Source organism: Phoenix dactylifera, chromosome 3 (genome assembly GCF_051530095.1).
Source record: "Phoenix dactylifera cultivar Ajwa chromosome 3, Ajwa_hap1_PhDact_Kaust_v1.1, whole genome shotgun sequence".
NCBI classification, from domain to species: Eukaryota; Viridiplantae; Streptophyta; class Magnoliopsida; order Arecales; family Arecaceae; genus Phoenix; species Phoenix dactylifera.
In genome coordinates, this window is record NC_143192.1 from 37,213,281 (window position 1) to 37,230,115 (window position 16,835).

The window sequence follows — 16,835 nt, forward strand, 5'->3', positions numbered from 1 at the left end:
TGGTAGCTTAATTTGTTTTCAATCTATGGCTCTCTCTTGAACAATTTAAGAATATAACAAATTGCAAGCCATTGGATAATTCTTGATCAAATCAATCACAAGATATAATTCAATTTTTTAGTGCAAGTTCAAAGAATTGTGGAACTAAGCATCATGTGTGTCGGCTGAACAGCCGATACGTTAAGCCTTCAATTTGCGAGACTTGAACTTCCAGTTCTCAAACCCCCCCGACTTTACACAAATGATCGACTTAGCTGATCAAACACTTGTTGGTCCATGCACAGCAAAGAAGAAGACTTTCAAAAGGAAGACGTTAACATATAGAGACTAAAAATATGAGTAAAGAGAGAAATTAGAAGCTTGGAAATCTAACTTAAACTGAAGTGGCACTTTCCAGTGGCAATGCAAACCAGGTTAGATCAAGACATGCTACAGAAGCAGATGTGAAGAATAAAAAGATAACAAATCCGTCAAAGGTCCCTGCAGGACTGGTAGATAGTAAAGTAGGTATGAAATGATTCTATAATTTTATCCGATGTAGAGCAATTTTACGTATATTAAAAACATGGACTGAAAATGCACCATATCCAAAACCATTTCCCCTTGACAAATGTGAGTCACTGCCTTACTAACTCCACTAGTCACTGCCTTAACTAACTCCACTATATTCACAAGTTTAGAGAACAAAATCCTATATTTCAATCAACTTACACTACATGCGATACAAATACATTAAGACAAATTACTATACAGGAACATTTCTATCAGCAGCCAGTCAATCAATCTCAGCATGCACATAGTCCACAAAGGTGAAGTTCTTCTGAAGCTCATGCAATGCATACGCCAAAGCAGCACTCACGATAGCAGCCCCTGCCAGCAGAAGGCGAAGCTGGATCTCCGAAGGTATTCCCACAATTGCACAAAAAACCACAGTTGTACCAATCAATGACTTCTGGAATTTCTGGAATGCCTCGTAAGCTCCTTTGCACGAGGAGCATTTAAGGGTGTGCTGCTCATATCTGTCCAACATCTGCAGGTTGAAGTAATATTTCAGCTTTGTTTAGCAACACATGGATGCAATTTTCAGAACAATGACACCAGAAAGGAAGGAGTTTGGAAAGTCTTGCTTGTCTATGTTCCCAGTCAAATGGTTTGCTCATAAAAATTGAGTACATTATGATGCCTCGATCATACCACCTTAACAATAAACAGGTCACAAACCACTCATGAGGAAACAGGAGTTTGGATTGATCTGGTAGAATAGATGAATTGCAGACTGCCACTATTGCAGACCCAAACCATCACGGTGATTGATCTAGACTACCAGCACTTCCTTGGTTTTATGTGGTACCTAATGGCCCGTCAGAAAATACTAGAGAGAGAGAGTAGACCAGAAGGTCCATTTCAAATTTTCAATCATCATGTAGTTTATAGTGGAAAGCAAAAAATACCATTATTTTCCAGATAGTAGCATGAAATATCTTTAAATAACTGAATAAAGGTTTTCTGAAAATGCTTTCAGAAAGTTAGGTCAGGTTCCCACCTGTTGTTTCGAGAGAAATGTGGAAGGCAAGGATTGTTGGTCAGCATAGCCAAACCAGTCGGGCTGGCTGTTCCCGTATCTTCTCAACCAATTCCGGAATGCTAAAACCAAGCGGTCCGCCTGAGTGGGTGTAAACGTGATTTTTGTATACTGCTGATTGACATCAGCTGAAGCTTCCTTCGATTTAGAAAGGAATATCTTCTCTTGACCCTGAAGCACAATCATATCACCATCATAGACCTTATTTGAAGTCCAGTGCTCGTACCAGCGAGGGACCAGCTGCATCATCAAACAGAATCTAAGGAACATAATCTTTGTTGGTTATAGATCACAGCTAATTAAATGATCTGAATGACTGCCAAAACAAATCATTTAGTATAAATCCCATGATTGTAACATATCTAGGTGCCCCCCATTACAGGATGCAGTAATTCTCAGAATGCCACTAAAAGTAAAATCAATGTACCAGAATTATCTAAAGGAAACAGAAGAACCTCCATTGCTATAATGTAATTTACCAATCATACAATGTTGAGAGTACTTATAACCACTAACATGATCAGACAGGACCATGTAGTTCATTGTATTCCATGACTATTGACACATTAGACGCACAAAGAAGTCCACTCATCTATGCCCTAAAGGATCTCCAAAAAATGCAGCAAGTGGGAATGACCATGCATGTTTTGGTTGCACAGATTAACAGATGCAGGAATCAAAACAACATTCCAGTTGCCATCTTTATAGGTTTAATTCATTGCTGATGGATTTGGTTACTTGTGAGTCATTTTTGTTAATGCATATGCTTTTCCTGCAACGACATTGGAGTGGAGGAAATGATGCATAGGATTCAAGAAAAGACAGGACAGAATAAATGCATTAGTGCGCGAGACCTGGTTTACAATCTACAAATTTCTAACTTCGATAAGGATTGAGGGCCGCCAAAAGAGTATCAGGTTCAGAATTGAGACCTCAAGCACACCCATTGACCTCCTCAGATGAACAGAGGGTGTTATATCGAGGTACAAGAACTGACGAATCCCAGAATATGAATGCACTCATCTAATACAATGTTCTGAACATACAATTTCTTCATTCTATGTGGATCTAAACATAGCAACTTAATACAGAGTTGGTGGTTTTTTTATGTCATAAAACAGGTTGGTGACATCATTTAAGGAAAAGCCAATTCCTAGGGCCACTTGCTTGCAAAAATACATGCTACAAATAGCTCATCAATAATACATTAAACCTTGATCTCAGGCAACAATAGCTAAACTACAAACAATTTAGTGACAAAAAATTATGAACAAGCACATATTAGATCAAGCCTCAACATGCAGAATCGTATAGGATCACATATTAATCAAATGGAGCAAACTGCAGCAGCTACATTAGTTAGGAAAAAATACAATTTGTATCGCAACTTCAGTATAAGTTCCCAATATATTTGCACATATTAAGTTGAGTGGACAACAAAACTATACCTGCCACCATGCAGGCCCAGGCATTGTCAACTGAAAAAAGTTTCGAGCACTACAAACAATGGAACGAGTCTTTCCGGGGGCCATAGGAATGTTGAAGGAACAGATCCATATTACCCATTTCTGATCTCCAAACAAGGGAAGTTTTGTGTCAATTTCTATCCTGAAACAACAAATGCGCAAAAACAAATCGAAAGATTATTCGGAACACAAAACAAAACAGAATTGCACATTAGATAACATTATGTGCCAGCAAAGAGATGTGATAACACAAATTACAGAAGTAATACAGATAAATACCCTTGTAGTGCCAATATAATTTCATGACTTTGTAAATGCAACTTAATAAGCAAGAAATATCTTCCCAATATTAATATTAACACGACTACTGGACTAATTAATATAGAAGAAACACCACATCATAGAGAATCATATACAATATAAAGTCATGCATCATCACCAACCATGGGAAGAAGAGAAGATTTTCTAGACTTACTGCTATAATAATCACAAACATCGGTCCAACACAGGATGGATAATAAATGAGTACACTGGACTTACCATAAAAACATCAAAGAAGAGTAACATTTATTATCATGAGCCGTATAACAGTTCATAACTTAATTTTGAAAGTGTATCAACTGTTACATGCAGTATCAGTTACCATCTAGCCCTGATTTTAAATTAATACCAAAGAATCTTTTCCTTATTTTTATTATAGACCTCAAACTCATATCCAAGGATCCAGCTTGAAGAAGCATGGGTTTAAACAAAGGAGTTGATAAGCAAATCATATCCTTCTTGGTCCATAAAATGTAAAGAACTTGGAACTTACTTATTTATGTAATAACAAGGGGCAACAAACTTAGCACTGATACGAGGATTCCCAGAATCTGACCCAGCAAACCCCCAAACACCACTAGATTCCAACTTAAATGGCAAAGGTTTGGCTCTATCCCTTCTTCCAGTTACCTGTTAGGAGGAAACATGGTTAGAATTCTTGCTATTTAATTGCTCAAATTCTAAATTCATTAGCAATAAGACTTTTACAAATGAAATGAAGCATGAAAGAATACTGGATACCTAAAAACAGTCTATCACTTAGATCCTTTAAACAACCAGCACTAATGACAAATCAGAGTGTCAATCCCTAACGATGATATGTCATCAATGAGAAATAAATCCGGCAAGAGTTGAGAGAAATAAAATGTTCTCTGGATTTAAAATATAATTATAGTTTTGTAACTTAAGTCTAAAATCTTTGATAAGAGATAATAGCAAAATTTATGAGAGGGCCAGCTGCTACTGATTTTGGCAGCTATTGGGATTACAACCATGCTTTTTTGGTAAGAGAAAATGACAAAAGTTTGAATTTAATTGGTTGATGGATGTAATATGACCAGGTAAAGGTAACCAGCCTATTCTCCAATCATAGACTATCAAATACAGAAGTTTGAACCAACTTTGGAATTTGGAATAGTGAATAGACTCTTTATTTGCAGACCCAGGTCCACTGATCAAGGCATCAAAATCTGTTCAAAAGCCTGTTAAGTCTTAAGCAATTCTCCTATCATGTTCTATCAAATAACGAAGTCTCAACCGACTTTGGAGTTTGGAATAGTGATTAGACTCTGCATTTGCAGACTCAGGTCCACCAATCAAGGAATCAACATTTGTTCAGAAGCCTGTTATGTCTTAACCATGATGCTTAACTCTAGTAAAATCTTATGGAATTCATGCACTACATTGTTCTTAAGAGAGAAATGTGAATCCTGTTTCAGAGCTTGTTCCTGGAACCACACTCTCTAGGAGGGTAGAGGTGAACAGGCTCATTCCAGCCCTTGCAGCTTTGTCTAATCCTAGAAGCCGAATAACCAGAAACCTGTGCCCCATCGAGGCATCTAACAAAGAGTGGCAAATGATCACAATGCCGAGTGATTTCCCTGGAAGTGATTTGTGAGAGATGGCTAGGTGTCCTACTGGAATTATAACTCTGTCTACACATCCTTTGATGTAGCAGTCCCAGTTCCTGACACACCCAAATGACCGTTACCAACAAACTCATGTTCCAAACTGTCATGAGATATTGATAAGATCAAGTTCATGCAATAAGCTAAGTCATTAAACTATTGACGTGTCTCCATGCATTGTTCTTTTCGACAAGAGTGTCTCTATGTGTTGTGAACAAAGAATACAACATGAAAAGTTAAAAGATAAATTTTTAGGATCTAATCGGAATAGAACCAATGAGTAGGAGTTCTGGTCATTCTACAATAACGAAGCATACCTTATGATGTGCAAAATCAATATGAGATGGATCGGAGACATTCTCCATCAGCGTATCATAGCCATAGAACAGGTCTCGTTGGATCGTCACCGTCGAAAAACTGGGATCATTGAAGTCTTCTGGCAACCTAACCAAAAAATCGATCATCGATCTGAATTCAATCATGGGGAATTTTTTTTTAAAAAAAAATCTTTTTGGTGCCAAACGGCATACATGGGAGGTTTGGTAGCAGCAGCCTTCTCCCAACCATTCTCATCAGGCCAGACAAAGAGCAAACCCTCGGAGACGAGGGTGGGGAGCTTGGCCACGCAAGCCCTCGACGATCGGACGGCGCGGGCCTCGGGGCCTTCAGCAGTGGCCTGCGGTATCCGGACACAGGAGCCCGTCCGATCGAAGGACCATCCATGGTACGAGCACTGCAAGCAACCATCTTCGTCGATTCTCCCCTCCTGTTCAGTTGCATCAAAATTCTCAAATTTATCTCGTAGATCAGGGGAAAAAAAACAACTTTCTTCGAAAAGACGAAATCGAAGAAAAAGAGATGGCAAAGGAGAGTACGGAGAGAGGGGCGAGGCGGTGGGGGCAGCTGTCGTCGAAGGCAAGCCAGTCGCCAGAGCGGGGGTCCTTCCAGAGGACGAGATCGCGGTTGAGGAGCTGGAAGGGGGTGGGGAGGCGGGGGTCGAGGTCCTCGACGAGGGAGACGGGGTACCAGTGGTCTCTCCACGAAAAAGAGTCCTCCGGCGAAGACGACGAGGAGGAGGAGGACGTCTCCTCGGCTTCTAGGGCTTCCTCGTCGGACGTTGGGGTCGGGGCGGCGGGGGAAGAGGGCACCGCGACGCGGAGAGGAGGCAGCAGGCAGTAGCGCCGGCGCCGGCGCCGGCGGGGACTATAAGAAGAAGAAAGAGAGGGAGGAGGCGGAGAGGAGAGATGAGAAGGGGAGAAGGGAAAGGATTTGGCGAATACAGTTGAAGAGTAGGAGGAGGAGAGGAACAGGAGGGACGCCCCTGCCATTAGGGCGGGAGGAGACCGTTAATTGCACAGGGGAAAAGCCGTTTGCTTCCTGGATTTGAAGCGGTTGTGAGCATAAATAATGCACCAATGGAAAGAAAAGATGGGTTCTACTTTGAATTTGGAAGCTTCGGGAAGTCTGGTAGAAGAAGTACGTTCGTCGTATTTGTGGTGGAGAAAATATCATCGCCCATAAAAAAATTAATAATAATAATAATAATATCAAACTGCAATGTATAACGAAAATTCTGTCCCACCATTTTATCTCTCCATATTTGGTTCCATAGAAGCCCCTAATGATTATACGGTACCTTAATCTAAGGTTTGATATCATATTATTTATAACTAGATCTTAAACATTTAAATTTATAATAAATGGATCAACCATATATCTTAGATTTTATAGAAATTTTATATAAAAAAATGGAATATCAATGCCATTTATGTTATATATTATATTCATCATCAATGTCGTGGTATCTGTATTTTGATTTGTTCGAGACAATGAACTTGAAACACCTTCAGGTGGCATTTGGTGACTCATATAGAGTTACCAAGATGATCTTAAATTACTGATGATTCTTACTCCAGAATAATTTGATCTTCGATGATCTAAAAACGCTGCATCTGGTATGCTATTTCTAATGATTAAATATTTTCAAATATCTATGAGTAATCCATTTGGTAGTTCATAAGAATTAAAAATACTGATCATATAATACCAAAACTGCCCCTAATATATTTCATAAAATATATTTATTAATCATATAAAATATATTATAATAAATATTAATATATTAATTATTAATTAATTTCATAAAAATATATTTGTTAGTCCTATAAATTATTAATCCTATAAAGATTTACTAATTATTAGTATAGAATTAATATTTTTATTTATACTTAAATATATTTCTTAATACTAATATTTATTTTGATTGGAAAAATAAGACAAATAAAAGTAATATATTACATAATTTCGTTATACAAACGTAAGTACAATAATATATTTTAACTATAATTTAAAACTAACATTGAGTAAAAATATGGCAATAATATTATTAATAATATATATTAGTATAATATATATATCATAAATATAATATATAATATATTAATATTGATATAATATATTAATGGTACTTTAGTACACTAATTTTTTTTTATTTCAAATTTTTTGCATATAAATAACAAAATTAACGATACCATCCATAAATTCTATAATATAATCTTACCAACTCATTTAATAACTACATTCAAAAATAATGTCCGACAAAAATTTATCATTGAGGGTTCAGATTATTTTATAAAATTGGTAATTTGATTTTATATTGAATGCCAGGTGTATTAAAGATATTAACGATCGAATATTTTCGGTTTCAGATCCAGTTTTGGATTTGGTTTGAGTAGAAAAATACATCAAAACTAAAATCAAATTCAAAACCAAATAATTTTTAATTTTTAAAATCATCATTGAAATTATTTTTATTTAATTTCCGTTATAATCTTACGGTTTGACTCAGAAATAGGTGAAGTACTCGGATATCCATCCCGTTCCACCGGTTAGAGATGCGTTCAAGACTTTGCGTGAGGGAGAGTGGAAGCTCACCACACGCCAAGCGTGACAGCTGAAGCAGGAGTCGCGGGACGCCTCGAACCACTCGAATCGATACGCTGGACGAAAGGAATGGAACGGGTTAGACTTGGTGCTGAACCAAACAAAACCATCTTCCCTGCCAACTGCTCCTGGAGTTTTCAAAGCCAGCGGCGGACTTCCAAGCCACGGCCTGACAAAAAGCTATGGGCGGAACCAAATCTGCCAACTACCAAGCAATGCTCTCCTTGAGCCTGAATGCTCAAAACCAGCTTCTCTCTTTCAGCCAAAACTATGGGCAGAACCAAATCGGACTTGAAATTAATTTTGAGCCTGCATCTGAAATCAGACCTGATTCGTCTATTGTTGATGGAATTTAATCAGGCTTAATATGGAGTTCATATGCATGTTTTATTTGACTTCGTCTGGAATCTAGAAAAATCTATGTGAACTTGCTGCAATCTTGACTTGGGCTCAGTTCAAACTCGCATTGGAGTTTAATCTGAACTCATCAATGTACAATACATTCATTAATCAAACTTGATAATGAATCATAGATTTGAAAAGAATAACTGAAAATGAGATCAAGATAGGCTCCCTCCCTCCCTTTTGCCTAAAAAACAAAGGAAGAAAAAAAATCCTCTAAGCATAGGAAGGAGTGGCAGTCTGATAAGATAAGCTTGTGCTTTCTCATCCCAACTGCCCCAAAGATTACAATTGAATCTACTCCAAAGCATTTTTTCCTAAAGTTGTTTACTTATATAATTTATACATCTACTTGCAAGGCTTATGAACTCATATTGAAATTAATTTTGAGCTTACGGACTAAATTTGAGCCTAATTTTGTAGATCAATTGGCAGCTCTACAAGGGATTTTACTTTTACTTCTAAAAAGACAGAGAGCCACCATGACCATGACCCAAGATCAGTCAATAACCGAGACGTCTAAAATCCTTGCAAATTTCAAGTCCAGTGGATGTGATGTTTAAATTGATGCTCCACCACTAAAACTCATAACCAATGATTCAGCTCTAGAGCCAAAGATCATAGCTCTCGAACGAAACGATCGAAAAAATTCTACTCGCCTCCCCTCCCCTTCCTACAAAAACACACAAAACATGATATTTTTACCAAAATGACACAGATTACCAATTAGTTTGCGTTTTCAGAAAGGTTGACGAGGTTTGGTTCAAGGAGGCACAGAAACGAGCCAGGCTCCCATGTGGTTCGGCACGGTTTACGTCCTTTATTCGTCTCCCTCGGCGCCTCTTCTTGTCAGCTACACCAATTATTACAAGCATTCCTTCTTTTAGTCTAAAGAGAACTAACAATATCTACATAGTACGCTAAAGACTAATGTCTTTCAAATGGCAGCTTACAGGCCAGCTACAATGTGTATGGCATCCAATAAAAGCTAAAGAGACGAGGTGAAAGGAGGCAGAAGGAATGTAGAGGCCACTGCTAGTGAACTGCTAAAAACTTAGCAATTGCTGCAAACAACGTGCTATATGCAAGATGACATTGTTTGAGAATCACAAGTAAACATGTACGTGCACTACAGCTTTGTTTTGATTTATGTTATCAATGAGAGTTTATGGCCAAAATCAGGGTAAAATACCACTCATTATTACCAACCCCTTATGATTTCACCAACTGCACCAATTGGCACTCAAAGAAAAGAAAAGAAAATCCTGATAGGCTGGAAGCAAAAAGGAAATTTGAAAATTTTACAATATAGAAGATGAAAATATAAAAAACAAGCAAGAAAAAAAAAGAACTTAGACAAAGTTGAAGCAGTTGTTAACGGAAAAAAAAAAAACCAAGCAGTTACACAAAAAAAAAGGAAAAAAATAAAGAAAAGAAAGAAAACCACCACCACCACCACCACCACCACCACCACCACCACCACCACCAACAACAACAACAACAACAACAACAACAACAACAACAACAATAAAAAACCTGGCAGACTTCACCGTATCTTCTGTCTGTAAGACATGCCATGTTGAAGACTTACTGATTATGTTCAGTTTCATTTACTCCCACGTTATTCCTGTTTCCCACCACAGAAGCTTCACTGCAAGGAGTCATATATTGCAATAAATGGGTCTTCTGGTTAATAATCAAAGCCATACAGAAGCAAATAATTTTGTTTGCATATGTTACATAAAGAATTTTCTAGCACTCATTAACGCAATTGGTGGATTGTACAATGAAGACTTGATCAAGCAAGTTCCTAGTTGGATCGCTTGCTTCCACTTCGGAGCCAACTTGAAAAATCAGCAACCTAATATGGAAACCAAGCCATTTTGGCTAATTTGGATATTCAACTTAGCGGAGTTCCAAATTCCCATCACAGTGTTTCACATTTGTGATGTACTTACTCATTGCATGTAACTTCGCTTCAGGATGTATTTAAGTTTTATGGAGTTATTTCTGATTTCTTTATGTGGTTTGTATTATTTATATTTAGTTTGCAGTCAAATGCCATCATAATCGTAGTGACGACTAATTTGTCAAAGTCGCCAACTAATGGATTGTTAGAAAACTTCGATTCTGAGATTTATTTTGATAGGACATTCATACTTCATAGGAAGCTAATTCCTATTCAATATGAGAAGTGACATCAAAAAGACATGTTCAAAGAGAAGTTAGAACATGCACCCAAATGTTAATTGAAACCATACAGACCTTATGACAATGTCGCTGAGTTCTGAATGGTAAGTAAATTTGCCCTAGAAGTCCAATAGAACAGAACTTACTGTGCCTGCACCGAAAATTTTGTTCACGATATTGTTAATTACCGTGTCCATATTCGCAATACATTATTATCCATTAAATCAAAGACTAGAGGGGCAATTAACAAGATGTACTTATGTTGATTATAAAGGCAGCTATGGCCATCAGAATGATAGCATTTTTAAACACTATTTTGTTGTTTTAGTATTCCATATCTGGTCAATCATTTGTGAATTACCTTACAATTAAATGCAATTGTTTACCTGCAATGCACATGCATCGCCTAGCTTGCAAAGAGGAGTATTAAATCACTGATAGAGATAAAAGCAATCACGAGATGGAAAATGAGTGCCAAAGCTTTAGGCATGGACAATGCTAATATGTCTGCAAGAAAAGAAGCTTTTTCTTCCCATACATCCATACCACAGACACAAAAAATTCCAAAGAAAAAAGATTTCTCAGAATCCATAATTAGTTAACCTGTCCATTCTCACACTAACGCATAAAAGGCAATCAAATAGAAGACAAGAAGAAAGCTATTGACGACAGTACAATAACAGACAATATCAAGAATATAATTTCTTAAATTATTAATACAGAATTCACAGAAGATAGTTTCTCTATAAGTGAAAAGAGACTGTTATCTGACCAGCAATTTATACTTTTGGATAGGTGGAAGAGTCTGGCCCAACATCACGAGATCCAGTGTTCACATACGGCCCTCGAAAAGTAGCCTGCGGTGGCAGAGGCTTTGATGAATCGATTATAGGTTTATTTTTCGATGTCCTTCAAAAAAGAAAAAAGAAAAAGGAAAACACTTATCTCAGTTAAACACGCATGCACATGCCCGATGCACTGACACGCACACAATGCACTGAAAATCCATCAGAAACAAGCAAATTGTACTTACACGAAGAAGAATGGAAATGATAAGCCAGCAGCTGCAAAGGCTAATAAGCCTGTTGCCATCACTACATTACGTAACCGGGACATGAAATTAAACAAAACTGGCTAAAATGACAGAAACAGAGATTTATGTGAGTGCCTCTAGCAAAACATCGATCAGAACATATTAAGGAACCATCTAGTATATTTTGATAGTTTCTACAAGATCTTAGCAGAAATGCACAAACCTTTCACAGGCATATATAAAATAAAATTCGGGTACAATTACATTCTCAACATGCAGAATTTCGGGATCATTTGATGGTTCTACAAAGACACACAAAAAAAAAACATTTTCCTTCATGATCAAAGGCTAATAGTCACAGATAAAATGGAAGAGCGAAACAAATAACACATCACTGATTCGCTTAATTTGTACAAGAAGAAATCTAGACGTTCCAGTTCAGTTATAATGAAATATGAAAGAGAGAAAGATTTCATCACCCAATATATGATTAAATATGTATATGTGCAAATTAATCTCCATATGATAGATGAAAAAGAACTCTAAATGAAGAACAGATGAGGAAAAATCTCTGGGATAGCTAAGATTTATTCGAAATTAAAATATTGGCTTGCACTAGATTGTTATTTATTAATAGCTCAGAAGATATATTTCCTAGAATAGTAGATTAACACTGGATTTACCTTGGAAAGTTTGATACCTTACGTCTTGTTTTAATGACTTAACATCAACAGTGAATTGGGGCCTCCCCCCATGGTCACACCCGTCTACTTAGCAACTAGAGGTTCTGGATTCGATTCTTGGGAGCTGCATTCCAAAAACCTAAATTTGGGTAATTATAGTGCTAGTGGATCTCCCTCCCTTTCTCTCACTCTCAAATAAGGACATCAACAAATAAACTTCTTGACTCAAGCTGCCATCTTAGTAGAATATTTCTGCTCTTTCATTAATGAATTAGCAAGTTTAGAGAATCCGATAGTTGTCCGGTCGCCAGATGCAGGCATGCCATATTGATTCTTGGTACACTAAATGCATGCATGGACTAGGTAGTCGCACATAGGCAGTGACCTTTGACAACATAAGTCTGCAGCCAAATAAGAAGCTCTTTTTCTTCCTATCAAATAACCATGCTCTCTTCTCAAGAAAAATGAATATTCACATTTTAATTCTTCTTAACATCCCATGGATATTATAAGTTCCATTAGCTAGAAATTGTATAGGCTATATCTGATCAAATTCTACTTCACATCAGATTGCCAAAGTCTACATAAGATTAGATCATAGAACAAATTAGATTGGACAACATAGCTGCGCAAATATTGGATCAGATTAACCAGCAGTTACTTAACTCCACCATGCACCTGTTGGAGTACAGGAAGTTTATATGATTTCTTTAATGTGCTCAAGTGACATGAAGGCTACATTTCTTTGGAGCATCATATTTAATAGAATAATTCTATATAAATCTCTTCATGCTTGCTTCGCCCTTCTATCCTTATTTCTTCATTCTTATTGCACAAATGAAATTGGCATCTTTTGCATAGTATCCAAGCATGTCAATCAAATCTATTCATTATTTCAAGTTTCAGTCAAACAAATCAAAATTCATGTTGGCGATTTAACATTTAAAAAAAAAGGAGGGCGGCATGCATACGTGTAGGGCAGGAAATAGAAAAACCACCACCATACCTCAGTTTTTTTTCCCTTGGTTGGGGGGGGGGGGAGTGGAGGAGATAGAAAGGAAGAAAAGAATTATTCTAGCCCCATCCGAACGACCTGCATCATCTGTATCCATCATTGTTACGTATAGGTAAAGAATGTCCCAAATGTACACCCCCAACCATATCCTTAATATAATTCAAAGCTTCAATCCCTTTATGTACCTCATGTATAAAGCTTGTGAAATCTTTTGTCCCCCTTCATGCATCTGAGTTTCCAAGAAAAACAAGCTGTATGTTTTACCGAAGTAATGATCTTCATAGGCATGGATATGTAGATTATTATGCAACATTTTCCACTCCAAGTTTTCTAGAAAAAGGTTCTACCAAATCTTATGTAGTTATGGTTTAACATCATTCAGATTCCTGCAGTCAGTTTCAGCATTTATATATTTTCCTACTTACTCAAATAAATAATTGGAATATATGAACCAAATCACCATATCTGCTTGGGACAAAAACCAATTCCTCAACTTCCTTTTCCCTTAACACCCCCCCCCCCCCCCCCACTAGTGTTCGGATCTATTATGACATAACGATTAGGTGCCCCACGGACCCTTTTTTATCTTGGAAAATCCTTTACCGGCGTGATGAAAAAATGATTTTTTGTGCAACCTAGTGTATTTATATCTGAATGTATAAGTGTCCATACGGATCCACTTCCATGGAACATAATATCTTATTACTTGAATTTCAAATCACAAGATAACTCATTAGAATTAATAAGATCCATTCTGATGATATCTTATAGTCATTCGAAAGTATCTTTTATTAGCTTTATTTAGTTTTTTTCTATACTGTATCCGTATCATTTATCCCTATGAGATACCATACTAAAATATTCGATTTTAGAAGAAAGGGATATAATGAAATTCTTGATTGGATCTTCTCATAGGAACGATCTATTTTATTTGATTGATGGATCCAACACACAATTTTAATGAATTAAACAAAAGAGTGGTCTTATTCGAATTCGAAACGTCTCGTGATCTTTTACCAATTATGTGTTTCACTATAATTACCTGGAGTAAGCGCTATTGCTTATTTCCAATACTCAGCAGCTTGATCGAACCAAGCCTCCGCAATTTCGGAATCACCCTGTAGAATGGCCTGTTCTCCCCGGTCAGAATAGGCCTTTCCTTAGAACCGTACTTGAGAGTTTCCTACCTCATAGGGCTCAGCAATCGATTCTTTTTGCGTCCCATCTTAATCTATCCTATGCTACCTGAATTAGATTTCTTATAAATCTATCCCATTTTTTCTTGGGTTAACAAAAACAAAAGAAGTTAATTACATTAAGTTTCAAACTCTTATGTAGATTATTATGCAACATTTTCCACTCCAAGTTTTCTAGAAAAACGTTCTACCAAATCTTATGTAGTTATGGTTTAACATCATTCAGATTCCTGCAGTCAGTTTCAGCATTTATATATTTCCCTACTTAAATCAAATAAATAATTGGAATATATGAACCAAATCACCATATCTGCTTGTGACAAAAACCAATTCCTCAACTTCCTTTCCCCTTAACACCACCACCCCCCCCCCTACCCTCTCTATTGCACCCAATCATATCATCTTTATCCAGTCAACCACCCCACACTTTAAGATACAGGGTTCGTGCAATCTTTTCAAGTTCTGTGATGCCTTGGATACTAATCAACTAGTTAAACAATCTTAAACACTAGATTGAGTGTCTCAAAGATACAAATGGAAATTGACGAGTTTTCCCTTTAAATATCATACGCTTTTTATACACAGCCTCAGAAGAAACTACTGCATCAACATGTACATTTGGCATCTACAGTCTTCAAACATGCACTCCCCTTGTTAAAAAACAAATTTCAATTTAAAAAATGCATCTTGAGTCCTCCAAAGAAATTTTCCCACAACAGAAGTTAGCTGCAATAAGATATAGTTGAGCGCGAACACCGAAAGAGAAAAAGAAATCTTTGGAGAATAAGGTCTAAATACAACCATTCTAAAGCAGCACAAGAAATGCATCTTACAAAGAATACAAACTAAAACAAGACTAATGAAACCAACAACTAAGAGAGAGCTAAAAAGAAATTCTGTTGATGCCTCTGTTAGATAAATATGACACAAAGCTAAAAGTAAACTTATCAATAAAAACAACGCTCGGTGGGTGAAACGTAGATGTGATTCTGGACAAACAGTTGCAACTTGAAAGCAACTTGAAACACTACACTACATTCCCACGATATGAAGAGAGTAAGAACAGAAAAAAAGCGAGAACAAAATTTAAAATACAAGGGAAAAGAAACGCATCCTCAGCCCAGAATAAGATAGGAAACGTTTGACTTCATTATTAATAATTCTGGGTCTTTGACCTGCTAAAACCCCTGCCCTACCTACAAATTTAGCTCGACAGAGCCATAAAACATCCTCAATAGATTCTTTATCTGCGCGATAGGAGGAGCCCAGCATTCCAAAGGGCTCAAATAAATTCGTGATTTAGCGCAGAATAGCCAGAGATAGAGAGATCGAGCATTTAGCATAAAGTTATCTTCCAACTGGGCCTCAATATGAGGAGAGAATTCTTGAATATAAATTCAATATAATTACATGAAACAAGAACTTACGGAGTTCACTACCAGAGTCGGGTAGAAATCAAGTATTTCGAGGTACCTAAAGAAATAATAATTTTTTTTTAAAAAAAATGAATCTATTTTTAAAATATATTAAGGGTGATTCTTTTCATTGAATCTATGCATATTTCTAAGACAGTAATTATCAACGAGGAGGAAGAATTCGCAGACCAAAACTTCAGGACAGAAACAAAAAAGACAGCAACGAATTCGCGTCTCGCCATTAGCAAAGGTAAAAAGAAAACCTTGGGAGGAGATTCGAGTTGGTACCTGAGAATCCGGGCGAGAAGGGAGGGAGGGAGGGGTGAAACCCTAAAGGGACAACGGGTGAAGTGAGAACTGAGAAGCGAACCCGGAGAGAGGCCGAACAAAGGGGGAGGTTCATCCGAATAGTAAATAACGCCGATATGCCCACAGAACGGCGTCCTTGCCGAAATTGTTATTTCCTTTCCTGGTATGATAACACGGAAATAAAGCCTGCTATTTGCCCCATTCAGCGGTCGGGTTAGCCTATGACCAGGCCGGATTAGATCCATCCTTATTTGAAAACCAGTGAGTTAGGTTAGATTCAATAATTGGACTAAATCGGGATTCCAGGCCAGATCTGGATCTTATATTTTTCAATTCAATATAACATGACACGACCCATATATCACCTAAGTCTAATTTAGGTTAAAAAAAGAAGCCCCATCCAAGACCTAATCTTATCTAAAAACTTCAATCACCTAAACCTCTTTTATCCTTTATTTAAAAAAACTTTTCCAGTTGATCGATTCTTATTTATAGTGCCCTCTCCACTCAAGTATGTTTGTATGTATGTGCATGCATGCGTGTGTATATTTATATATATATATATATTATAATTTGTAAACTTAAGAGCAAACAAGTGAGAAAATTAAAAAATTTTAAATGTAAAAATTTATGTCGACTCTATTTAGTTCTA

General features: G+C 36.9%; 2 protein-coding genes across 9 annotated transcripts; both read right to left on the bottom strand.

The window, feature by feature from the left end:
- Positions 1-504: 504 nt before the first annotated feature.
- ACD1 (Pheophorbide a oxygenase family protein with Rieske 2Fe-2S domain-containing protein) lies at positions 505-6,440 on the bottom strand. Its single transcript, XM_008814104.6, has 7 exons — positions 5,873-6,440; positions 5,528-5,763; positions 5,315-5,441; positions 3,863-3,999; positions 3,031-3,190; positions 1,544-1,822; positions 505-1,030 (listed from the first exon to the last, which is right to left on the bottom strand). Exons 1-7 carry the CDS (start codon positions 6,323-6,325, stop codon positions 776-778), a joined length of 1,647 nt encoding a protein of 548 aa, XP_008812326.4. The 5' UTR covers positions 6,326-6,440; the 3' UTR covers positions 505-775.
- A 1,681-nt stretch (positions 6,441-8,121) lies between these two features.
- LOC103723246 (uncharacterized) lies at positions 8,122-16,316 on the bottom strand. Of its 8 annotated transcripts, XR_016399876.1 has the most exons (5): positions 16,163-16,316; positions 11,566-11,662; positions 11,305-11,441; positions 10,608-10,683; positions 9,879-9,993 (listed from the first exon to the last, which is right to left on the bottom strand). XR_016399876.1 is itself a non-coding variant. In XM_039123533.3 (4 exons), the coding sequence occupies exons 1-3, from the start codon at positions 16,275-16,277 to the stop codon at positions 11,312-11,314; spliced, it is 342 nt and encodes a 113-aa protein (XP_038979461.3). In that variant the 5' UTR covers positions 16,278-16,315; the 3' UTR covers positions 8,122-8,255; positions 11,305-11,311. The 8 variants fall into 8 exon arrangements, 7 of the variants coding, with proteins under 7 accessions (XP_038979461.3, XP_008812328.4, XP_089785732.1 ...); XM_039123533.3 differs by lacking the exons at positions 9,879-9,993; positions 10,608-10,683 and adding an exon at positions 8,122-8,255 and having other exon boundaries at positions 16,163-16,315; XM_008814106.6 differs by lacking the exons at positions 9,879-9,993; positions 10,608-10,683 and adding an exon at positions 9,061-9,195 and having other exon boundaries at positions 16,163-16,315.
- Positions 16,317-16,835: the final 519 nt, after the last annotated feature.